This window comes from Carassius carassius, chromosome 33, assembly GCF_963082965.1.
Source record: "Carassius carassius chromosome 33, fCarCar2.1, whole genome shotgun sequence".
NCBI classification, from domain to species: Eukaryota; Metazoa; Chordata; class Actinopteri; order Cypriniformes; family Cyprinidae; genus Carassius; species Carassius carassius.
The window spans coordinates 7,717,075-7,744,048 of record NC_081787.1 but is presented as its reverse complement, the minus strand read 5'-3'; the positions used below and the strand labels follow the sequence as shown (position 1 = coordinate 7,744,048).

Below are 26,974 nucleotides of genomic sequence, written 5' to 3'. Positions count from 1 at the left end.
GAAGAATCAACTCAACAGAGGCATTGTCCTGCTCACATTGTAAAAGATAAACATCATTTCCTGTCTTGACATTCCTCACACTAACCTGAACGAATCTAGCCCTTTAATAGCCTTCTTTAGAAACCAATTAAAATAATATTATAAAATGCACAGTTTGTGTAAAATAGAGCAGACCCTGAACAATAATATACTAATAATAATACTTATTATTTTTATTAACAATTATGAAATAATAGATAATATGAAATAAATTTATGAATATTATGTACATCCATTTAGTTGTAAATATGTTTAGAAAAATACATATTTCTGGCATGAAAATTACAAAAATAAAACTTAATTATAAAATGTCTAAGCAGAAAATCAAGCAAAACAATAAGAATAAATAATGCATAAGAATCATACATGTACTAAATAAATAATAGAGGAACATTAACATTATGCATATTTATGAGTATGAGTTGGAAATAAAAATTTACATTTATGACATTTATGACTTTTAATGGGCAAATAAAATAAATTGTAAATAAAATTATATATGATAAAATAATTAGATAATATTAAATAAATAATTTACCAGTATATGAATTACAAATAATAATAATGGCACAAACATGTCTCTAAACAAGCAGAAAAGCAAACAAATAAATAAAAATACTATTGTATTATATATTATCAAATAATGAAATAATATAAAATTAATGTATATAGGGGGATTGTGTATATTACTTTACTAGTGCATGAATTTGGAATAAGAATGCACGTGTATGAAAAAATGCTACATAAATTACAAATAAAATGAAATGATATGATAAAATTAATTAATAAAAAATTAATTGACAAGTAAATGAGAAAAATGAAATAAAAATGCTTATTTATGACACTTACATGTCTCTAAACAGTCAGGAAAAACCTGACAGATTCACTGATGATATAAGATAGGTTACTGGTTAGTGTCCAGACATGGCTTGTGATTTTGACTAGTTGGTGCGGTGTCTCATGGGCTGAATGCTAGCAGAAGAAAGGTTGCAACCCCCTTCATCCACTCCTAGCCTAACCTTTGATTCCTGGGTAAGCAGGATTGTGTTGAGTGTGTGAGAACAATAGGAAGACACTGGTCTTAATGGTGGACCTCCCCAAAGCAGTGTCTTCTCAACAATAGGACACAGGGACACCCACAGCGATCTGAGCAGAAGCCACAGACGCTTCAGTGTGTGTCTGAGATTCAGAGAGAAGGCGAGACATGAGGAGTTCATGAGATTTCATGGTTATGATCTATTCCTGCACAGATTATTGCCCTCTTTAGAAATCGGCTCATCGGCAGATTCTGCTGTATGTTGATGATGGATGACTGTGCTATGGCTTTCTAAATATCTAAAGAGTCTGGCTATGTGTATTCAGTTCTTAGCATTACAAGGGTGTGAATGTGGATGTGTAGGGTGTGAAGATGCAGTCTGCAGGTCCTCAGTGGGCCAGCTGTGAACGCAAACTGTGTGTGTGTGGGGGTGGAGGGGGGGCTGGGGGGTTCAGATGACTGTTGGCGAAAAAGAAAAAAAAGAAAATCAGTTATTCTGATTAGTTCCATTAATCTTAAATACATAGCAACATTAAGCAACTTTTCTATATATTGATAATTATAATAAATGTTTATTAAGCACATTTAAATTAAAATAGAAAACAGTTACTTTATATTGCACTAATATTTCACAATATCACTCTTTTTAACGTTTTTATTATTATTATTAAAATAAATGTGCAATAAAAATAAATAATAAATTCAATTAATCTTAAATAAATAATGCAATAAAATTATTTATAGTTTATGAATAAAAATTAATATATGTAATTAAATTCAAACTGTATAATTATGTACTGGTCCTTTTAAGCTTCACACCAATCCTAATCACCTTTTTTTTTTTGCTAGTTCATTTTAAACATGCATGTGTTGCAACAATGCTTAAAAGAAAAAAAATCATAGGTCATAAATAAATCTGCATGCTGAAGAATGGCAAAATGCTGTTTAAACCAGTACAACATGTCACTCCACAGGACATGTCACTTCAAAAACATATCAACTAAACGCAGAAGATAATATTTTATTTTGTAAGCATTTAAACAATGGCTGCTTTAAACATCTGATGGGGGTTTTGTTCCACTTGTCAAAAAGCTGGCATGTGATTGGCTGGAGAGTGGAAGCTGCCCTGTTGGCATGGCAGCGGCCGAACAGACCAGGCCATGTTGTTTACACAGTGGCCAGCTTTTTATTGCCTGTCTGTGCCTGCGCGTCTCCGTTAGTGTCCCTCCGTCTCCTTTCACAAGGGCTCGGGTAAATATGCCTGTTCAAATAGCCATCACTCAGAGGCAGTGACAGGCCTGTACTCCTTCCCGTAGCACCCCCTCTTCCCCCGAACCCCCACTCACCCCCCTCGTTTCAGGCCACGCTCCCCATCTGAATGAGAAAGTGCTAAAACTCTTGCTACATTTAAACTAATGCCAAAGAATTCAGGTTAAACACTTTCATTCCCTATGGGACATAAATAATACATTAATTTAGATAAATGAAATGCTTTACTGTTTTAGGAAAATGAAACCATTTCAGGTATGTGCTTAGAATAAAATCTATAACATGGCTTCTCTCATTTAACATCTTCTACTATACATCTCCTCTATTATTCTCTCTTCGTCTCTGGATCCACCTGTGTTTGCAGAGTGACAGTGGTGTGGTTCTTTCAGGACAGTCAGATAAGCTACCAGCAAATAACAAAAAAAAATGAGGGACACCCAGCATCTATTTATCCCTTTCTTTTCTCTTTCATCCCTTTGTAATCTGATTCCTCTATTCATTGCTCGGCCTTGTGGCTCTCTGGCTGGTCTGAAGCTGCTGTTTAGGGCGTGCACCATGCTCATTTTCTGAAAGCATCGAGTTATTGCAGCTTCTGTCCAGCGTATTCATCCATTGTTGGTTTTCCCTTTCTATTGTTTCGCATTTATGATCTAGTTTCTGGTTTAATCTAGAAGTGGTCAAACTCATCATCAGACTCCACTATCTCATCTGTGGCTGCAGGATGGTTCTTCTGTGCTAGATTTTCTACTTCTGAACCAGAGGGTTGATCTGGATAAAAAAAACAAAAACAAACAAAAAACAAGACACCTATGCTGAATGCAAATAATAAAATGTCACTAACCCAAGGTGACTAATACAATGGTGAATAGATAGATAGATCATGGTTGACTGATAGACGCACTTTCAACAACAGTAATCATTAACAGATTTAAAAGGACAGTTTGTTTACATTACCTCTATTTGTGGGGAAGTCATGGCCTGGTGGTTAGAGAATCGGACTCCCAATCGAAGGGTTGTGGGTTCGAGTCCCGGGCCGGCAGGAATTGTGGGTGGGGGGAGTGCATGTACAGTTCTCTCACCACCCTCAATACCACGACTGAGGTGCCCTTGAGCAAGGCACCGAACCCCCAACTGCTCCCCGGGCGCCGCAGCATAAATGGCTGCCCACTGCTTCGGGTGTGTGTTCACAGTGTGTGTGTGTGTTCACTGCTCTGTGTGTGTGCACTTCGGATGGGTTAAATGCAGAGCACAAATTCTGAGTATGGGTCACCATACTTGGCCGAATGTCACTTCACTTCACTTCACTACATTAGACTAATATCATGTAATATTTCTCCCAAAGGGAAACAAATCAATGTGAAGTCAACTCAGTTAAACCAAAAATGGTTTTACCGTATTTTTTACGGTATAATTCTGGCAACCACAGCTGCCATTTTTTTACCGTATATTTTACGGAATATGTTTAACAGTGTTGTTGTACCTGCTGGAGAAAAACTAGACATCATAATCGATGCATTTGATGTATACCTTTTCCTATTAACCTTTCAGTAACATTTTCAGACATTCACATTATAAAGACCCATAACCTACAGTTCTGTTCATGTTTGTCATGTCCTCCCAATAAAAAGGACCTTTGATTTTTCAGAAACTCTTATGTCTTTGAGTTTTTGCTGCCATCGTGGGAAGTTCACTTCCAGATACTGTTCAAGAGAAAATGTGTAGGTTAGTTCAACAACAACGAAATATTTTAATGTACATGCAATGCCAAAATATAATGAAGTTTTAGAGGACAAAAGCAGGTCATGTGATGGACAATGCATTAAAACACAGGGCACACTCTCAGAAAAAGCATTGTGCAAAAATTGACTAACAGATTGTCACTGTGGTAGTACTGTTAAAGAGACATTTTTATACCTTATTTCTCACCTCTAAAACCTCCGTAGTAGTACCTTAAAGTTGGTGTAAAATGGAAATAGTCTTTACTTCCTTATTGTGACATATGTGACCCTGGACCACAAAAACCAGTCTTAAGTGTCATTTTCCAAATTATAAATCAGCTTTCCATTGATGTATGGTTTGTAAGGATAGGACAATATTTGGCCGAGATACAGGTATTTGAACATCTGTAATCTGAGGGTGCAAAAAAAAAAAATCAAAATATTGAGAAAATTGCCTTTAAAGTTGTCCAAATTAAGTTCTTAGCAATACATATTACTAATAAAAAATTAATTGGACACATACAATGTTTTTATTTTTTGCTATTGCTAAAAATATACCCAAGCGACTTGAGACTGGTTGTGTTGTCCAGGGTCACATATATCCAAGTGAAACCGCTTCTTGAATAAGAAGAAATGTAGGGTGGGACTTATTTTGTCCTTCAGAGGTTGATTGGATCATTGTATTGTTGGTGAGTTTAAGGGTAAATATGTCTACTCTAATGTACTAATATGCACCTTTTAGAGTTAGATAAGGTATAATGTCATTCCTTTAACAGTACTGCTCCAGTAACGGACAAGTTATTGACAAGGCCCCTAAAAGTACATTTTTTACAAAAAAAAATAAAATAATAAATGCATGTATATCCATGACAATGCATGTATATTCATGGAAGGCAGGGAAGTTGTGTGTTAGCTGTCCCGTATAGTGTCCGTGGCTTCGGTGAATAATTACAATGTTACATTACAGCACAATGTGATATAACAAATTCATTTATCCTCAAATTTTGAATTCAACAAACATCACATTAGGATGTTTAATGAAAGTATAGGTTTCTTACAGGGGATGTTTTCGCTGCTGTGACTGAAGATCATTCTGGAGCTGCATTCTCCTTTGCTGACTTGTATTATTAGAGGGATAAGCATTCAGAAAGGTTAGTTAAACGCACATACCCTGACTACAGAATGATTTAAAAGAGCAGTTTATGTCGTTGTTCCAAACTTGTACTTTGTTAAAGGCATAATGACAACCACCATTCACTTTCACTGCATCTTTTTTACTAGGCTATGGAGGTCTTTCATTTTACATAACCTACATCTTCTACAGATGATACTACTTTCAGAGGTTTCAAACAACACAAGGGTGAGTAGATAATGACAGAATAGTCAGTTATGTATTATGAATCATCACTGTTATATTTTTTACAGCCCTTGTGGACAGACGATAGCGCCCTCTTATGGGTTTTAACGGTAAGTGGGAGAACCGGAACAAGTTTACATCATGGAAACTTGCGCCACAAAACCTCGACATCACAAACGAAATTATTCTAAATAGAAAACTTAAAAGTAAATTAATAACTGAGTAAAATAATTACAAACTAACCCGTTACTGGGACGAAATTAATAAAATAAAGTGCAAAGTGACTGATCACACGAGCACTCACTCGTGTTGTAGATTGTCGTATTCCCTCCTTTGGTGATTGTCATGGCTCTCCTCACTCTTTGTAAAGGATGTCATGTTAAACTCGCTCTGAATGGCTGTCTGCTTTCTCTCAGAGAACAGTGCGGATTATGAGATTAGGGATTATTCTTTGAGAAAGGGGTCAAAAGGAAAGGGGTGGTCAAAGGAAAATTGTGGTTGTCTGTGTTTAAAGATTACGTCTTACTATACTAACCTCAAGGCTTTGACATTTCACATTTTACAATTTTAGATTATTTCAGAGAAAACCGCTGCTGCCACATCGTCACACTTCACAAAGAGCATTCTTCAAATTACAGTTAATTATCTGAAATCTGTTCTTCAAATCCAATATCACTTAATTATTTTTTTTTGCAATAGTTGTTGAATAAAAAACTGAAGACAATGAAAATGTTAACATCCCCAGTTTCAATTTATGTATGCATGCATTTACGTATTTAGCTGCCAAGACTTATACTTAGACTTATACTTAGACTTATATGCATATGTCTATACATATACCGACTTTCATAAAATAAAATCACTGGAGTAAACCTTGTGATAACTAGCCCCGGGCTCCCCTATTGCTTGTCAAGTGACCCAGTTCTCATGTATGGAGGGCCAAATGACTCAAAATTAAATAATTAAATAAATGTTGAAATATATAAATAAATGGTTAAATACATAATGAAATATTTAAACACATAAATAAATGCATAAATAGATATTCATTATTTTATGTATTCATTCATTTCTCTATGTACTTATTTATTCATTAATTCATTTATGTATGTATTTATTTATTTATTCATTTGTTTATGTATTTACTCATTCATTCATTTATTTCTCCCCTTCACATTTCATTTTCAGGGTTAGGGATGTGGGCACGTCACTTACTGTAGTTTGCAGAGTCACCTTTCAAACTCAATTTCTTTGATCCTTTTTCTTGTTTTTCGCATCACGAGCTATGGCTGAGGATGGTACAGTAATATATATATTTTATACTTGTATTAAAATGATGTCATAGTCAACGTTTTGATTGATAACTTCACCTGCAAGAGTCAACAACAGATATTTTACTGTACCATCCTCAGCCATAGCTTGTTTCGAAAAACAAGTAAAAAATTAGAAAGACCAAAGAAATCGAGTTTGAAAGGTGGCGCCGACCACTGAGTGACGTGTCCTCAACCGTAACCCTAAAAATGAAATGTGGATGGATGAAATAAATAAATAAATGAACGAATGAATAAATAAATAAAGACATGAATGGATAAATAAATAAATAAATAAATATATTTATTTCGGAATTTATGCATTAATTTATGTATTTAATTATTTCATTATGTATTTCACAATTTATTTAAATATTTCAACATTTATTTACATTTGGAGTTTCTGTACAATCACCTTATTTCCGGGAGCTTGGAACTCTTGTAGAGTGTCATTTGTGTTAGACGGACCGATTCAGTTGCAACACACAGATACATCAGTGCCAAAAACAGCAGTTCAGTGTTAAAGACAGCAGCCAGCAGGGTATCATTGGTTCTGCATTTATCGTCGACAATATACTCTGAATGGAATGACAGGTAGGTATGCATTAATAAAAGGAAATCGTAGCAGTGTTTAATCGCTAGCTGCTGTCAGTGTGACTGGAACATTCAGTGTGTTATCTGTAAGAGTTAGTAGTGTCTGTTACTAGTAAGCTTACTATTTGTCGCAGCTTCTATAAATGTCGGTTAAACCAGCAGACTTTTGAAAGATTTTTTTTAATGCTTCTCTCAATTTGCCATCTTTTTTTATGTTTGTGTTCAGATTCAAGCAAACGTGAATCGAGTGGCTTTACGTTCAGGAAACAGGTTGATCAGGTAGAGTCTCACGCAGCAGATGTTTCAAAGCTGAAAACATGGCCAGGTTCATGAGTAGACTGTGGTGTAAGGTGGAGTCGTCCGGTCGTCATCTGCCCATCGTTCTGAACGCTGTGCTGGTGTTCTCCATCACTGCTGAGGTTAGTTATTTGGTGCTGGTCGAAGCTCCCCTTGAGCCAGAACAGAAGAAGACTGAGTGGTCCAGTATGTGGAAGGCCATGCATCTCTTCGCTCAGTACTTCATGTTGGGAAATATAACCTGGAATGCTTCGCTGTTTGTCAAAACAAACCCCAGTATTCGCGGAGTGTTTCTTGGAGGCGATGCATTGGGTCAAGGGTGGAGGTAATTGGTTTGTTTTGATTGTACGGTGTTTATATAGCATTTATTTCTGCTTATAAATCTCTGTTTGACATTTTGTGGTATTCATGAATTCAAGTAATGAAATAATTTGATATTTTGCTCTTTTATTATAGGTACTGTTACAACTGTGAGACACACACTCCTCCTCGGTGCTCACACTGCTACGATTGCAATGTGTGTGTACTGCGGCGTGATCACCACTGTGTGTTTTTTGGCCAGTGTGTGGGTTTCTACAATTACCGGTATTTCCTGACCTGTCTGCTCTTCATGTGGGCAGGGCTGCTCTATGCAGTATTCATGAATGCTGAGGTTTTCATTGTCATCCTGAAGGAGGGTGTAACATTTCACAGTGTCTTGCTTTTGCTTATGCCCTGGATAATGCTCGTCTCTGGTACGTATGAAATGTCTTATCAGTGTCTGCTCTGAGAAATGCGTAATGTCATGAGAAATCAAACTTTCCTCCATCTTTTGAAATGAGAGTTGAATGTGCTGTGAATACTCTGCACATTTTCTAAGTCAAAATTAACTACGTAGTCAAAATCTCAACAATGACGAAGGTCTGAAGTTCACATATAGCTCTGGCTTCACATATTCCACATTTGTTTTTTATACTATACATGTTGTGGTGCCCTGCAAACCTAAATACTATTTGTAGAGTGCTGATTTTAATAAGGTGATATTATCTTGGCTAGCCTTTTTCTTTATGTGTTGCTCATTTATAAGTCATTTTGGATAAAAGCATCTGCTAAATGAAAAAATGAAAATAACATAGATGAGGATGTTTTGAAAATGCAAGTGTGTTTTTATAGACTTTGTAGTTGGTAATTTTTTTGTTTGAGGGGGGTAGAATTGAATATTTATATTCGGCAAGGATGCATTAAATTGATCAACACAGTAAGGACATTTATAATATGTCACAAAAGATTTATATTGTAAATAAATGCTTTCTGTTCGTTTTTTTGCTTTGCCATCACAGGAATAAATTACATTATATATATATATATATTAGACAATTGTAATAATATTTCACAGTATTACAGTTATGTATTTTTGACCAAATAAATGCAGCCTTGGTGAGCATAAGAGACTTAATTCAAAAATATGAAGTCTTATTGACCCCATATTTTTGAATAGCTGCAACAACAACAACAAAAGTTAAATTCTAAGGCCCATAAATGTTGGGGAAAATGGAAGAGAAAATTATGATTTTAGCAAAAAATAAAATGATACTTAAATGTATTGTATGACCCCTTTTAAATTGTCACACAAATACCCATCTGTTTTTCTCCAATCACAGGACAGGTGACGGCACGAGCGTTTGCTTTTGCATTCATTGCCGACACTTGTGTAGTGGGCTTCCTATTGGTTGCTGCCTTCCTCTTCTTTCATGTGATTCTGATGCTGAGGGGACAGACAACACGTGAGTGGTACTCCACACGGCAGCCTTACAACCTGGGAGCAGTGGCTAACATCAGGGAATGCTTGGGCAAGTACTGGTACATCTGCTGGCTCTGTCCTTTGATACCTTCCCCGCTGCCTGGAGACGGCATAAACTTCAAGGTGACTGGTTCGCTAGAGCCCATGAAGTAGGGTGTGCACTGATAGATATTTTCTCCTTGCAATTTTAATACATTTGCCCAGCTGATGCAGAATGACATGTTGTTGATCCTGAAGCAACGGTTGCTCACACCAAACAATTAGCAGCTCTTACCAGCTCTTTTTTTTTAAATCTGAAGAACCAGCAGAGTTTCGGATTTCACTTTACAGTTTGTTTTTGCTCATTACAGCACTCTTATGGTTAATCGGTGTTAATTTGGTGTATGTAAAGTACATAATTTGAAATATTTTATTATGCATTTTTTTCTCCCTTGTTCTATTTTGCAGTCTTTGCTTTTGTGAAGCTAAACAAAATTTGGAAGGGGATGTATTTTCCCTGATTGAATGTTTTACTCTCCTCTTGTTTTTTTTTTTTTGTTGTTGTTGTTTTTGTTTTTTTTTACAGTCATTTATGTGCCAAACTATCTGTTCAAACAAATGTGAATGTGCTATATGCCAAGCTGTCATTTTCTTTTGTCCTGAGTTATAAAACACATCTTTTTTCTTTCCTTTTTTTTGTATGGAACTGAATATTTTTATCTCAAGTCTTATGTTTATATTTGTTATTTTGAATCTGTACCAATTTTAATAATCTTTATTTAAAATAAATGCCATTTGGTTTAATTGATTGTTATCCAATGCAGTGATATTCATATTTAGATATATCTTAAAAGGATCACCCAAAAATGAGAATTTGATGAAAATGTACTATATTTCAGGTCATCCAAGATATAGATGAGTCTGTTTCTTCATCAGAACAGATTTGGTTAAATTTAGCATCGCTTGCTCACCAATGGGGATCCTCTGCAGTGAATGGGTGCTGTAAGAATGCGAGACCAAACAACTGTTAAAAACATCACAAATAATCCACACGACTCCAGTCCATCAATTAACATGTGAATCAAAAAGAGGCGTGTTTGTGAAAAGCAAATCCATTTACTGATTGGAGTTGTGTGGTTTTTCATTTTTGAGTGAACTGTTCCTTTAAATGTCCAAATTGTAGTTTTGACTGTTTCCATGAACTGTTATCCTTTTACCAAAATTGATGTCAGAAAACAAATATTTTATCAGTAACTACAAAACATAATTTCGCCCCTAATATGTGAAAGGTTGCCAAATTTAGCCTAAACTGGGCTATCACTTCTACCATTATTATTACTTTTTAATTGTCAGTTAACTGAGTATAACAGAGAAAATTACAGAATCACTTTTAGAGTTAGTACTGCTTCTGCCCATGAAGATAAAATAATAATAACACGATCACAGTAATTTTAAGAGTTTCTTGCCCCATTATGTACCCTATTAAGTACTCCAAATATTTTTGAGGTCGGTATATCTAGCCTTGAAACACTCAACTGGTTTGATTTCCCCTAGCTGGATAAGGGTGGTGTTATTATTGTGAACCTTGGATGAGGGCGCAGCTGTGAGTTTGAGTGACGGAGTCGAGCGCCTTGTGTGGAGGAAGGAGAGCTCGCGAGAAACAGGGACACGGATGGAGATGGAGGTGGGTGTGATTAGAATGCAGAAGCTGAGACAATACGTGAAAACATTTGAATATTTCTATTCTTTTCCTGCTCTGCGACATTTAAGACATTTTCGTTGCAGCTTTATATTACTGAAATTCCTGAAGGGTTCACTATAGTTACGTGAAAGGTGATTGTGTATCTTTATTGAAGCGATAGGATGCTGAGGCAACAGACGTATGGCTGAACTTAAGCAAGCTGGTCCACCGTATGTTGAAAAGAATGTCAATATAGGTGGTGTGAATGAAAGAAGAGGGCTTCTCTCTTGGATGGACGTGTTTTGAGAGGTGTGGTGGAGGGATGAAGGCGGTGTTGGCATCCAGACGGCAGCGGCGCTTCTATCGGATCTTCGTATGTGCAGTCGGACTCATCGCAGTCACCTGCTTCGCTCAAATTCTTCATGTAACAGGTGTGTTTATTCATTACCACAAGTCTTTCCGCTGCTAATTTTGATAAATATTGTCTTTAATGTTTGTGGGTAATTCCCGTTTTACCGCGGTGCATTATATAGGCTATGTATGAATATCATCCTTTTGTGTTTTTCATTGTCGTGGAGATGTGGAACATTCTTGATTAATTGACGAGTTTCTCGTCATTATAACATATTAATGCGTTTGTGTTATGCAATATGTCTGTGAATCAACCACAAAAGCAGCAATAGTAGCGTGCATTATCAAAACTAATTATTAGACCCACTATAGGAATCAGGAACCGGGTGTGAATTGCGGGAGACAATTTCCTAAAGTCCAAGTCATTTTTTTTTATATGTATACGGGTTAAAATATTTTTAAACAACTTTTAGTAAACAAAATTACGAATTTCAATTAATCAGACGGCACAAAATAAATCAGAAATTTAGGTAACAGTAATAATATAAGTGAATATTTGTCACTTCATTGCACATTTACGTAACGCAAAAAAAAAAATAATTATATATATATATATACCTTCTCATTCAAAGAGTTTTCTTTATTTTCATGACTATGAACATTGTAGATTCACACTGAAGGCATCAAAACTATGAATTAACACATGTGGAATTATATATGGAATTATATACATAACAAAGAAGTGTGAAGCAACTGAAAATATGTCATATTGTAGGTTCTTCAAAGTAGCCACCTTTTGCTTTGATTACTGCTTTGCACACTCTTGGCATTCTCTTGATGAGCTTCAAGAGGTTAATTACAAACAGTTTCTTCATTGAAATAAGAAACATTACAGTCACCTGAAATGGTCTTCCAACAGTCTTGAAGGAGTTCCCCGAGAGATGCTTAGCACTTGTTGGCCCTTTTGCCTTCTGTCTGTGGTCCAGCTCACCCCTAAACCATCTCGATTGGGTTCAGGTCCGGTGACTGTGGAGGCCAGGTCATCTGGTGCAGCGCCCCATCACTCTCCTTCTTGGTCAAATAGCCCTTGATGCCTTCAGTGTGACTCTACTATTGTCATAGTCATGAAAATAAAGAAAACTCTTTGAATGAGAAGGTGTGTCCAAACTTTTGGTCTGTACTGTATATATATATATATATATATATATATATATATATATATATATATATATATATATATATATATATATATATATATATATATATATATATAATCAAATGTCTGTTGGGTGTTTGAGGTGCCAAAATACAATCAAAGTCCTTCTATAGTCTTTGTTACAATTAATTTGAGAAAAAAAATCTAAATTTGGTTACAAAATTACAGTGTCAGAAATTTACTTTAAGTCGCTGAATAGGTTGGCCACTCATAAACAGTTTCTAAAGCATCATTTTAAAATGCCAAAAGCAGTAGTGGAGGAGCAGCAGGGACTGCATGGGTGGCAGACCATGGCAGCCACATAATTGGCTGTCTGTAAAGGGCATGACTGTGACAGCTGCTTCAGCTTGACATATTTCACAGTGACCTCTCCAGAACCTTTTGAGCATTGTTACCTGGACATTACACTTGTGTCTTGGGTCTTCATTACTCATCTCTAAAGGTTCAAGGGTTAAATTAGCAGGGGTTTAGAAGTTCTTCAGTCATCAAAGAAGAGCATTTCAGCTGAGTCAATTTCATCACATTTCATTTTTAGTGATACAAACTTTGCTTGTAATTGAAGTTCTTACTTGGAGCACTATGGAGCTTTAAACTGCCTTTTTTTATTTATTTAAATGGTATAAAGGGGCAATCCACCCAAAAGTGAAAATTCTGTCATTATTTACTCATCCTCTTGTCATTTCAAACATGGAACAACATGTGTGTTTTGACATTGGATCCAATAGTCGCCACAGCATCATCTTTTAGTTTCAGTCTTACTGAAAATCCTGTATTGAATTGTATTTTGTTTGCAGACGAATCCGCAGTATGAAGTGAACAAAGGACCAAGTTCTTACTGACACAGTCTGGATCTTCATTAAAAATACAGTTCATCCACTCTTTCCTAATGTTGGGATCAGAATGATGGCAATGCAAAAACAATGCAATGATGGCAATGTTTTTTTTTTCACAACAATGTCCCAGTGTGCCAGTGCCAGTGTTAGCCAGCTGGCTAACCTTTGGCAAGATGTTTAAAGTAACAACAAGAAACAGCAAAACATCAGCACAATAACTCAGTAACATCAAATACCATTTCCACAATTAGCCATGCAAGCATACAAAGCGGCAACACACAAACCTAGATAGATAAGATGTAAGCATGCTAGAAAAATAGTAAACAAAGCACATAAGATGCTATTTTGGGTTAATAAAATAAAAGCAAACACCTAAATTTGTATAACAACACTATAAAAACCATTCCAGACAATTAATAAAATACTAATTCAATAATCCAAACATAACCAAGCCATGCATTTGGCCGTCTGACAATGAGCTAAGGACATGGGACAAGGTGACAGGTGACACTTCGACACCTTGTCGAAAAGTTTCAGTTTCATTTATTTATAGAGCACATTTAAAAACGACTGAGCTGACCAAAGTGCAGCACAGAGAAGTATAATTAAGCCAGTAAGCCTAAAACAAATTTACAATAAAAAAGGTGGCAGAAGTAATAAACAACACTAAATATACACAAAGTAAAACTCTATACAGCAGTTACTCCAGCCCATAAGCCTTTTTAAAAAGATATGTCTTTACTAAAGATTTAAAAACGTGAATAGAAGTGGTCGATCGCAGGTAAAGAGGAAAAGCACAATCGAATGCTGACCAAAATGTGACCTACTTCTGCGTCGCCATTCTGTGTGGCTTATAAATTGATCTTTTCACAGTGACTTTAACTTTTCCACCTTTGTCTGTGTGAGTAATGAGTTCCTCTGGGAGGCTGAGTTTGAATGTTAAGCAGCTCCTAAAAAAGTGCCATCGGAATCTAGAGCTGAATGAAATGTGTGAATATTTTTTGTAATTGTAGCTTCACTTTAATAATAGACTGTAAAATCACCATGTCAAGAACAATGCAGGTTTAGATGTGGATCTACAGATACGTCAAAAACGGAAGAAACCATAAATAGATGAATAGAAACTGCTCTGTACTTGAAAAAAAAATAGCAGGCAACCCATCATTGAATTTTTATATATATAGTTTACAGTTATGTGTCAATCATGTGCTCTTGAATTTTATCCATCACTACCATGACGTTGTCTATATGTCTACATTCTTCAACTGCATGTTGCCTATTGCAGTTATATTTGGAACTGATTAGTTTGCATATGCAAATGAGAACTATCTTTGTCATTTGTTTCTTGGGTAAACCACACCACACATCCAGTTCCATACCATTCATTAGACAATGCTTTTGGATGAGGTTTCCATGGGAACTTGAGAGGAGGGAAGGAAGCATTCTGATTGCCTCAATCTTTTGCCTATTTTTAAATGAGTTGGGGTTCAAGTTTAATACAGGGTGTCCAAAACTCAGAAAATTTTTATTAAAATAAGTAATTTAATTAATTATATAATTCTTAATTTAGAAAAGAATGCAAAATAAAAGCATTTTACAAGATTTTTGGACCCTGCACTAGAGCGTTGTAAAGATTCTCTCAACTCATGATACAATGCAATACGAATACATGCAATACAATTCACGATACTGATTTCACGATACAATCTGGATTTTAATCACGACCCAAACAAAGATTCAACGATTCACGTGCAACGATCAGTTTTTGATTTAAATTAGATTGTATAATTTGAAAACAAAAACAGAATGATCTGACTTTAACTGTGTGAAACTCTACTATATAAAACATCTGGATGAAACCACAGCAGACATGCTGAATTAAGATTCTGACAGTAGGTGGAGCTTATGGAACAGCCACAATATAGTATTTCCTTGGTTACTGCGGTAAACAAAGCAGTGCTGCACTTATAAACACTACATTTATATGCATCATACAGAGGCAAGCCATCTAAACTTTACTGAAGACTGTCAATCCTTCTCAGACAGAGATTCATATAAACCCCCATCCCCAGTTGTATTGCGATTCTCTTAGCATCTCAACCCACTTGAAGCGTCACTTTTTTTTTTTTAACAGATTTTCAACCGGTTCGGGGTGCATCATTACATCCCTACTGCACTGTAATGATGGTGTAACTAAAGATTTGTGGTTATATATAAAATATTGGTTCATTTAATGAATAATAATTATATTAATAATTATATTAATACATGTAATAATATTAATAATTCTATTTTAGGTATAAATGGTCTTGAACAGCCAAATTTGTGCCAATGTAATGTCTTTCAATCAATCAATCAGTAACTAAGCTGGAACAGTTAACAAGATAAAGGTGAACATGTGTTTTGTGTTTTTACAGCCCATTCCAAAGAGGATTCGGACTTGACCTGGGCCCGGCGTAAACTAACCCAGCAGATCGTAGAGGAGAACCAGACATCAAGTTCACCCAGAGCTGGTGAGTGAAACCCTGAGCAGTTCTCTCTCTGATTATTCGCCTGTCTCTCTGTATTACATCTCTCCATATCTCGCTATCTTTCCCCCTGCCTCCTCATTCTGTGAAGTGATGCAGACAGGTGCCCTCTTCATAGTCAAGCCCCCTTTGAGGCTTGTGTTACTAAGCAACGGAATCTCTAATTTCAGAACAGAGGATAGTCTGTTTTAAGCATTCAAAGTGTGCCACTTTGGAGAGATAAGTCATATGCCCTTGTTTTTCTTTTAATCAACTCCACAAATCACTCATCCCCAGAGGTGTTTCTCTTTTTCATCTGTTTTCTTTTTTCCTCTTCCACCATCCATCTCACTCACTTTCTAACCTGTAGAAAAGTGTTTTTTCACCAACACAGTTTTCAGTGCTTTGTGTAGGTTGCAACTCTTTCTGAATTTTATTCATGATAATGGGCCCTATCATACACCCGGCGCAATGAGACGCAAAGCGCAGCGCAAGTGTGTTTGCTAGTTTCAGTCCGGCGCTGTTCGCTTTTTTCTATTCAGCACCACGTCGTTTAATTAGCAAATGCATTTGCACCCATTTGTGCGCCCATGGGCGTGCTGGTCTAAAAAAGAGCTGTGTTCAGGCACATAATTATGAAATTAATGTTTTTCTCTAAAACACATTGGCCACAATTATTGGCACCCCTAGAAATTCTTATGAGTAAAATATCTCTGGAACCCATTGCAAAAATGCGCCCTGGCGCACGGACCGTTTTTCCGTCGTTAAAATAGCAAAAGTGAATTTGGACACTCCCAGAGTGCACCTGCGCCATGCGCTTTACACTTTGCGTTTAGATCGTTAAAATAGGGCCCAATATGTTCAGTGACGTTAATTATATTTTACAGACTGCATACGATTCACTTCAATCATGTAAAACACATTTAAGATTGTTTTTTTTAATGCAGAGAAAATAGAGCCAACGGTTATTTGCTTGCACTGTTCATACATCACAAGTTACTTGTTTGAAGTTATATCTTTTTTTTTTTTTTAATACTTTCTATTCTTATCTAATATTGCTGTTTATTGAAAGTTGTTTGCAATGCTTTTTGGAAAATAAATGTTTAAAAACAGCTAACTAAGATATCAGCGGTAGCGCAGGCTGAGCAGATTGATTTTGGAGGACAAATGTAATAAAATGCAATGCTCTAAAAGCTCTTGAAATCATTAAACCCCTTTAATTATTTATAAATCCTTCTGATTTATGAAATTCAATTAGAAAGTCCTTGGTAAATTGAATCTTAAATGTAATGCTCAGATTAATCAATACAAATTTCCTGTTGCTTTTGACATTATCTAGTGAAATAGAATTTTTAAATAAGCTATATGCAAATTCTATACTATACTATATTTTCAAAATGTGAGAAGTTGAAAAACAGAAAAGCTAATTTCTTTTAATCTGTGCATTTAACGCGTGTCCTTTTCTCCCTCTTCTCTTTAGTTCCTGGCTGTTTATTAGACAGCTGCCCACTTTAAAGCAGTCAGAGCAAGAAGCGTCTTAACGCTGAATGCATCTCAAGAAGTTGTGGGCTAAAGTATTACAAGTCCTCTAATTTAACTAGGCCCATGCTTCCTGGCTTCTCTGCCCTATTACAGTTAGCCAGTTGCCACTTAGTTAAAACGGATAAAAGCTTCTTAACAACCTTAAGTTAAATGGAGAGCATTGCCTTTACATGGACTACATCAGTGAAGTAAGAAAGTACAACACTACATAGATCAGTGTATTCACAGATTAAATACAGTTTACTTTGCCTTATTTTTGTTTGTTTGTTTTTCCTCTACTACAATATACATCTGAATGTGTGGTTACATTTTACCGTGTCAGCCACAATTTCTTTAGGGCCATAAGAAATGTTACGTAAATCAAAATAAGGTGTAAAAGCCACTGCGCTGTCAGATGCGAAACCTTGATATTATGTGACCTTTAATGTAAGCATGATTGCATAGTTTCTCTGTGCAGTATTCCTGGTGGTATTTTTGCCCCGTCTCTATTCTCTAAAATGTTCACTTTTCCACCCAGCTATTCATGAATTTCCTGAGGACATCTTCACTAAGGGACAGAGGAGGCATGGGGCAATTCTACTGCATGTGTTTTGTGTAGGTATACCAAAGTACAGTGAGAAATACAGAGAACTGTATGATGCAGTGATTGACTGTATAATGATAATTACAGGACCGTTCAAAAGTTTAGTTTTTTAATTTTTTTTTAAAGATCTCCATTTGAAATAAATACTGCTGAACATACATATTATGATTTGCACAAACATTAATATTAATATGAAGTGTTTCTTCAGCACCAAATCAGCATATTAGAATGATTTCTGAAGGATGTGACTCTGAAGACTGGAGTAGTGATGCTGAAAAATCAGCTTTGCCATCTGAAATAAATTACATTTTAAAATATATTACAATAAGAAATTGTTATTTTAAAGTGTAGTATTCACAATATGCTTTTATAACAATATTACCTTTTTAACTGTATTTTTGATCCACTGAATTCAGATTTGGTGAGCATTAGAGATTTTAAAAGCATTAAAAACATAATCGCTCCCTCAAACTTTTGAACGGTAGTTTACATTCCGTTTTTTATTTGTTTTAGTAGAAATTTTTGTTTCAATTTGTATTTGGATTCTGGTTTCACTTGTAGAATTAAAGTTGACTAAAGCTGAAAGAACTCATTCAGTACGGTCTTTGATAGCACTGTTATTGGTCTTGTGCTATCAAATTGGTGTTTGTAAAAGTTAAGTAATGGATTTCTGCTGAACTATCTATTGTGTGCTCTTGTGACCACAGACAGTTTACATGTTTTATGCCCTTGCTATTGTCTGCGACGTCTACTTTGTCCCCTCTCTGGAAAAAATCTGTGAGGTGAGTGCAGTTTGTTCCTACAGGCAGGAATCTCAGTGTTAATGTGAAACATCAGAGCATATTCTGAGCTGGAGTTTGTATTTTCAGAATCTGCACCTCAGTGAGGATGTTGCAGGTGCCACTTTCATGGCAGCAGGAAGCTCCGCCCCTGAGCTTTTCACATCTTTGATTGGTCAGACCTCTAGCAATGTTTCAATAAGCTGCTGGTGTAAATAAGTTGTCAATAAGAAAGTGTCTCTTCTTATCAGGTGTGTTCATCACCAAGGGAGACCTGGGGTTGGGAACTATTGTGGGATCAGCTGTCTTCAACATCCTGGTCATCATCGGAGTTTGTGGAATATTTGCTGGACAGGTAGTATATGCATATTTATTACATTAAATATGAAATGTTACAGATTCTTGTTACATTCCAGCGTTCCTGCTTCACAGACCATCACTCTGACCTGGTGGCCGCTCTTCCGTGACTCTATCTACTACATCCTCTCTGTGTTGGCCTTGATTCTGGTAAGCGTGAGTATGACTGTATCTGTAGGTTGAATATATAGTCAACTCTAATTTATTTTTGTGTTTGTGTGTGTGTGTATTTCAGATCATATATGATGAAAAAGTAATTTGGTAAGTATACTGAAATCATCATAAAGGAGGTGTAATATTACTCATTGACATTTAAGTGTACTGGGCTTTATCATATAATATAACTGTTACAGGTGGGAGACTATAATGCTTATATCAATGTATGGAGTTTACATCCTTATCATGAAGTGAGTATATAACATGTTTATATATTATATACAAGAAGAGTTAAAATGTAAGTAATGTTAATGAAATTAGATATATTGTACTATATACTGCAAATAGTATACTGTAAATGTATTTATTTTTAACATGCATGTAATTTTCACATGATATAATATGAGTTTTTTGTGTGTTCCTTTCTAGGTTTAACAGTCAGATTTGGGGTTGGGTGGAGCAGAGGTTTGGTATCCCAGGTCAGCCGTGTTTGGTGAGCAGTCTTCGCAGAGATGTGTCGGTAGGAGAGGCGAGCTCACACTGTGACACCTCCATGATCCTCTTGAAGAAAGGTGTGTGTGTGTGGGTGGGTGGAGGGTGGAGCTGTGCCGATCATACTGAGTGCTTGTGCATTATAAAGTATCACGTCTCTCTCTCTCTCTCTCTCTCTCTCTCTCTCAGGTCAGGATGCGGGTGGCCAGGACTCCCCGGTGGTGATGGTGGATGAGATGATGAGTCTACACCCTCACCAGTTCTCTTTCTCAGAGGCAAGCCTCCGTGTCATGATCACGCCCCACTTCTCCCCACGCACTCGCCTCAGCATGGCCGGACGCATGCTCATCACCGAGGTACTGGCTAGATGCTTGCTCGCTTTGTGCATGTCTGGATGGGACAACAGCACCTCCGTTTTTCAACCAAGAATATGAATTATCAAGATTATTTGATGGATTAAAGTAAGCTATTAGAGTTCCAGTCTTTTCTTTATTACTTTATCAACTTTGTCTCCTTTTTTTTTCTTAATCTTTTTTTTTTTTTGTCTTGTTTTCCAGTAAAATATTCCAGTGTCCTTAAAACAAAATAAAATTGATTTGAGAATTTTTTTTATAAGATATTAAGACTAGAGCAAGAGAATATACTAATGTTCAAAAGTTTTGGGTTGATAAGATTTTAAAAAATGTTTTTGAGAGTAGACTCTTATGCTTGCCAAACTGCATTTATTTAATCACAAATACAGTTAAAACAGTAATATTGTGAAATAAAATTACAATTTAAAATAACTGTCTTGTATTTTCATATATTTTAAAATAATTTGTTCCTGCAATGGCAAAGCTGAATTTTAAGCAACATATTTTCTCTAGTCTTCAGTGTCATGTGATCCTTCAGAAATAATTTCTTCGTCTTATTATTAATTTCTGGTGTTGTCTCTCTTACATTTATTTTATTATCAATGTTGAAAACAGTCATGCTACTCAGTAAATTTCAAAAGAACCGAATTCATTTTAAATAGGAATATTTTGTAACATTATAAATGTCTTTACTGTCAACTATAATCCAACCTTTTATGAATTCTTGCGGAGTATAGGTATTACATTCTTTTTAAAAAGCATATTTAGATTTTTTTTTCTCCATTAAAAATTAATTTTCCTTGTTTTATGCATAAATCAAAAAGTTTTTTTAATCTCAAATAACTGTTATTCCTTGTTTAAATTATTTAATATGAGTGTTTCTTAATTTAGGAGAAGTAGAAATGGCCGCGAATGAGAATCGGTCACATTCAGTAAGAAATATGAAATAACATTTTTGTTCTCAGGAGAAACGTGAGAAGCGGGACTGTTAGTTTGAACTCATTTATTATTATTACTATCTTGGAGAATTATTAAAGAGATTTCATTTATGGTTTCTCAGTCCTATGGGTCCATTAATACGACCCTTCAGCTGTAACTTCTGCAACAGGTAGGATTTGTGACTGATCCAATTCTTAGGTCATCTGCTATTTCCTGTATAACTAAACCTTACACTTCAAATGTCAGCAGTAGTATTTCTTCCTAGGTTCAGGCATCCTCAGACACTACTCCTAATTTCCATTTCTGTTGAGACCCCTTTAACCTAATTTAACCATTCTGTTGTTTGTTTGAACAAATGCTTTACTCCGTCTACAATCGTTCACATGACTTACTTGTTGGCTTGACTCTTGAAGCTCTTGCATGTCCTCTCCACGACACACTAATGGACTGTGCTTTACCTTGGTCTTGGGATGTGTTCAACAAGCTTGACTCTGAAACTCTGTCCTTCCTATTTATCGTCTAATTGAATCTCATTCATTTGAAGGGGTTCACATTGGGTCTCCTCTTCTCCAGACCTACAGTGTCCGACTGTACATCGCTCACATCTCACACATGTAATCAACAGAGGCAGAGACTGATTAGAAACAGGAGCCCTGGAGACAGCAGTGGCAGCGGAGCAGGGGACACTCCTGGCCAAGATGGTCCAGGCATGGAGGGCGTTCCTTGGGGTCTGGAGAACGGAGGGGCCCTTGAGAGTGAAACACAACCCCTGGAGGAACCCAGACAGAGGGGACAAGGAGGAGAGTTAAAACAAGTAGCAGACATAGAGGACACACAACCTAAAGATGAGGAGGAAGAGGCGGCAGATGAAGAACAACACTTCAGACCTTTTACTGTGCCAGGTGAGTGAATATTATAGAAATTATTATATTATATTATATGCATTTATACAGTGAAAAAAAATATTATTGCAGAAACAATTGTCACTCAGAAATTGTGTGTGTGTTTGTGTGTGTGTGTGTGTGTGTGTGTGTGTGTGTGCATATACATGTGGAATCTTGATGCCACTCATCCAGAATCAATTTATAATTTGATTATAACTCCCCGAATCAAAAACAAATTGCTTCATAAGGGGCATAAAGTCTCCCACCCCTAGTGGATATGTTTATAAATGATTCCAAAACATGATATTAAAGCATTATTCAGATTATTCAGAATAACAGGACAACACATTGAGTTTATTATGGTTCATCCATCTCCATTTTTTTCCACATCCTGATTAGAAGAATGGCCCTCATTTTCGGCCCCTTAAGGACCATAATCCATTAGTCTGAGAGCCATTTCTAGGTAATGGGGGCATGCATTTTAGATTAAAGCACTAGTGTTATGATTATAGAAAAGTGATGCGATCACTGAAACCTCTCGGGGCTGATGCGGCTTGCAATCAAATGAACTCTATCACTGCTGAACATTCGAACATCTCACTGAAGATGACAATAAGGGTGAAAATTGCAATTTGAAGAGCTCAAAAGGGAAACCTTTGAAGCATTTGAATAACAAAAAGCAAATAGATCATGAATACTGAAATCAAGTAGCTTTGTCTGTAGAGACTATCTTTGTCCTGTTGGTGATATTTTTATGTATACTCAAAGAAAAAAGGTTTAAAAGCTTTCCCTGTGGCAATATGCTTTCAAAAGGTACACAAAGGGTGCATATTATTACCTTAAATGTACTTTTTGAAAAGGTACCACCCCAGTGACAGCTTTTGTATCTTTTGTATTTTTACATAAATGTGATACTGTCTTTGTCCTGTAGGTGGTGTTAAGGGGCCTAGAATGAAATGAGGTAATGATTTGAAGTACTTTTATCCACAGAGGGGCGCTGGGAGCAAGTGAAGTGGGCGTTGTCATGGCCCTTAGGCTGCCTTCTGTACTACACTGTCCCCAACTGTGTTTTGCCCCGCTGGGAGCGCTGGTTCATGGTAACCTTTGTGGCCTCTACACTCTGGATTGCCGTGTTCTCCTACCTCATGGTGTGGATGGTGAGATCAACCCTTCAATGCTCATTGTCACTGACAGAACATCATGTGGGAATGGCTCAGTATATGATAGGATGGGCTAATAAAACACACTGTCTTTGTTGCAGGTCACCATTATCAGTTTCACACTGGACATTCCAGATGTTGTCATGGGTATTACATTTCTAGCAGCAGGCACCAGTGTCCCAGACTGCATGGCTAGTCTCATAGTTGCCCGTCAAGGTGCTAAGATTGCCCCACTCTTCCCTCTTCCTGTCCACATATTCAGTTTTAGAAGATCAGATCAGTATGTTTGTAAAGTTCATTTGATTGGTCAGATGAATGAATGTGTCTGGTGCTGCAGGTATGGGAGACATGGCGGTGTCCAACTCGATTGGCAGCAACATCTTCGATATTCTACTGGGTCTCGGTTTCCCATGGGCTTTGCGCACTCTAGTGGTTGATTATGGGTCAACTGTGAGTTTTTATTGATTTTAACTAGGGATGGGTCACAGTGGTCACTGATGTTTTCTTTCTCTGATTGTGTATCATTCGAGAGAAAAAAAAGATATTAAATTAAATAAAGCAATAAGAAATATATTTATTAGCAAATAAATAATGTATTTAGTAGCATATGATATAAATATATATTTATAGCAAATTATATGTATTTCAGTCAAATTTTATAATTTTCATTTATTGTAAGTTTTTTTATTTCAGCTTTATTATTAACAAGTTTAATTAATTATTAAATTATTTTCGCAACTTTTACAATTCATAAGATCCACTGTATTTCATCCCTAATCTTATTTTACCATTTTCTTTCCTTTTACTTTTTGCTTTTGTATCTGTTTTAGTGGCCATATTTGATGTGAAGTGTTATTTCAGTATTAGTCTTCATTAGTTTTTGTTTTCATTAGGAATAATGATCCCGGTTCTGTGTGCTAAATTTGAGTGGCACCAAAAACATCTTTTGATTCTTACAGCAGTCTCTCTTGATCTTCCTCCAGGTCTTCATTAACAGTAAGGGGCTGGTGTACTCGGTGATTCTTCTTCTTGCTTCTGTTTTTCTCACTGTAAGGTCATCACTTATAATTTGAGAACCCTCTTGATCTTATGTTTATGCTTTTACATATTATGTAAAAAATGTCTCATGGCATGTACGTGGCCTGTTTTCTGTCTGTCTTTGCCCGTGTATTTGTCTAGGTACTGAGCGTGCACCTGAACCACTGGAGGCTGGACCGGAGGCTAGGCCTCGGGCTTCTGTTTCTGTATGCCATCTTCCTGCTCTGCTCCATCTGCTTTGAGAAACTCTAGATCCCACTGTCCATGTTTTGCTTAGCTGTAGGGTAGATCTAGACCTAGATAATCATATTTTACCCCAGTCACTGCCTTATTAGTAGCGGTAAGTCCAGCCATGGTTTGAGGCCAGAGTAGTGAACGTTACACTGTGAAGCGTGACTCTGCTTCGGTCGATTATACACACGGCTTTAAGCCAGTCACCCACTACACAGTGCTGCCAAACTCAAGGAGACTGTCCTTCATACTGTACCTCTGAAACATTTCTTAGCATACAGAGCTTCTTAAAGAGTTTTAATTACAAGGTGTGATGAATTTATACAACATGGTATTAAATGTTACAGCATACAGGAGACTTTCTCTAGCCTCTGCTTTTGCATATTTCTATTCTGAAATCTTATAGTCACAATCAGGCGTGATATGAAGAAAAATATATCACTGCAAAAGTGTTAATACTAAAAATAATTCTTTTAACTCTTGTTAGATTCAATTTATTGCATTACTTTGCCTTTTTTATTTTTGACTTTAGGTCTGTAAAAGTTAGTGCTTTAGGATTCAAGGATTTTCCCGTTTCAGTATAATTAAGAGCAGTTTGTTTGTTCCTTGAAAAAGAAAATATTCTGGTATTTTGGAAGGCATTTCTTGTAGTATTACTGATTAGCCAAAAACATCCCCTGTCTTTGGTAAGTGTTTACGTACCAAACATACATAGTTTTATATAAAGTGAAACTTAGAGGTGTCTGTTGCAGATTTTGATATGTTGTAATGAAATTACTTTTGTGCTCTACTGCACTACTATGAATATGAACATGAGAAAGTAACAATCAATTAAATCTTTGACAATGTTTAGCCATTATTCACAAAGAACTGCTTTATACACAGGCCTTTGATTTTTTAAATGCACCAAATGAAGATGTTTGGTATAACAATATAGTTATGTTTTTTTTTCTCCAATGATCATATATTGCATACTGTCTACAGGACAGATGATGAATTATATACATATATATATAGATAGATTATGTTCATAATCAAAGGCTTCCACTGTTTGAGCAGAAATTATTTGGTTAATTCTTGTACAGCAGTGTTTTAATTGTTGTAAAGTTATCTGTAAAGTTATTTTTGACATTTGACATCTTATTCTGATTTTATGTGCTTATGTTTTAGTTCTGTGTATATTTATTTTTTTAAAGACATGTATTTAAGTAAGCACCCGCACTGACATTTTGTTTTTTGTGGTTTGCAGTTCTCTACTAATGAGCAAAATGTAAATTATTTAATTTGTCTAGAAGATTTTCATCTTACCACTCGCAATAAAGAGTGTTAATTAAATTGATGTGAAAAAATAAATAGTAAATGAGAAGTTACAGCCTGATTGAGTAAACTGAATGTTTCAGTTGAACAACTTCCTGTTTGTTTTCATTTTAGAAGTAACAATGAAGCAGCTCATTACCGTTTGTTACAGTTCTGTCTGTCTTCTTAAAGATTGTTGAGTGCAATAAAACAAGGTCTGTGCAATACCCCAGATCACTCTAATGTGTCATTCGCATTCTTCCCCTTGAACTTATGGAAGTGTCGCAAATAAAGTTATAAATAAAGAGTTTATTTGTAAGCTTCAATTTGGAAACAGTTTTAGGAAAGTATGTTACATAGTGTTTTTTATTTTTTATTTTTGTGATCTAGCAATGTGTGTGGACCTGTTAAGACAGAAGAGTCACAGCAGTATATTTGATAATATTTGAAGAAAGCTGTATCTGTTTTTTTTTAAATTAGATAGGCCCAGTCGTAATTAAACAAGAGCAATATTTAATAAAGTACACTACTGTTCATGTGTGGGGTCAGTAAGGTTTAGTTTAGTTTAGTATTTTATCAAAGATGCATCAAACGTCATCTCCGTCATTAAAGACAATTATCATACAAAAGAATTCTATTTTAAACAAATACTGTTCTTTTTAATTTTGAATCTGTTCTGTTTTCAAATTGATAATAATAAGAAATATTTCTTAAGCATCAAATCAGCATATTAGAATGATTTCTGAAGGATCACGTGGAAATTCAGCTTTGCCATTACAGGAATAAATGACATTTTAAAATATATTAAAATAGAAAACAGTTATCTGATATTCATGTGATTCTACTTACTGTTTCTACTGTATTTGTTTTATCAAATAAATGCTGCCTGGGTGAGCATAAGAAGAAAAAAAACATTAAAAATCATACAACCCTACATTTTTGAACAACAGTGTATATTGTGTGTATATAGTTTATAAGAATTTAAGCTTTGAGGTTTAGGTTTAAGTTTAGTTTGAGGCAACATAGTCATCAAAATCTTATATGTATTTTCAAATCTTGCTTTTCTCCAAAGTAAAACCAAAATAAATTATGTTCTTTATTATGTTCTCCTTGTTTTTTTATTTTTTTCATTAAAGATGGTGGAAGATGAGTGATGTTAGTCCAATACTTCCACCTGTAATTCCAGAAACACAGAGA

The 26,974-nt window shown here is 35.7% G+C and overlaps 2 protein-coding genes across 4 annotated transcripts; both read left to right on the top strand.

Annotated features, from left to right (window-relative positions):
• The first annotated feature begins 7,170 nt into the window (after positions 1-7,170).
• Positions 7,171-9,900, top strand: LOC132113661 (probable palmitoyltransferase ZDHHC24). Its single transcript, XM_059521541.1, has 5 exons — positions 7,171-7,323; positions 7,550-7,602; positions 7,674-7,945; positions 8,077-8,354; positions 9,261-9,900. Exons 1-5 carry the CDS (start codon positions 7,317-7,319, stop codon positions 9,551-9,553), a joined length of 903 nt encoding a protein of 300 aa, XP_059377524.1. The 5' UTR covers positions 7,171-7,316; the 3' UTR covers positions 9,554-9,900.
• Positions 9,901-10,926: 1,026 nt separating this feature from the next.
• On the top strand, positions 10,927-25,464 carry LOC132113660 (sodium/potassium/calcium exchanger 3-like). 3 transcript variants are annotated; one of them, XM_059521538.1, is made up of 18 exons: positions 10,927-11,063; positions 11,236-11,491; positions 15,878-15,973; positions 18,027-18,103; positions 18,800-18,874; positions 18,962-19,046; positions 19,123-19,226; positions 19,304-19,378; positions 19,464-19,489; positions 19,582-19,635; positions 19,814-19,956; positions 20,066-20,232; positions 21,794-22,070; positions 23,043-23,209; positions 23,314-23,428; positions 23,550-23,662; positions 24,196-24,261; positions 24,392-25,464. In XM_059521538.1, the coding sequence occupies exons 2-18, from the start codon at positions 11,326-11,328 to the stop codon at positions 24,500-24,502; spliced, it is 1,917 nt and encodes a 638-aa protein (XP_059377521.1). In that variant the 5' UTR covers positions 10,927-11,063; positions 11,236-11,325; the 3' UTR covers positions 24,503-25,464. The 3 variants fall into 3 exon arrangements, with proteins under 3 accessions (XP_059377521.1, XP_059377523.1, XP_059377522.1); XM_059521540.1 differs by lacking the exon at positions 10,927-11,063 and having other exon boundaries at positions 11,082-11,491; positions 20,066-20,151; XM_059521539.1 differs by lacking the exon at positions 10,927-11,063 and having other exon boundaries at positions 11,082-11,491; positions 18,027-18,107; positions 18,804-18,874.
• The last annotated feature ends 1,510 nt before the right edge of the window (positions 25,465-26,974 follow it).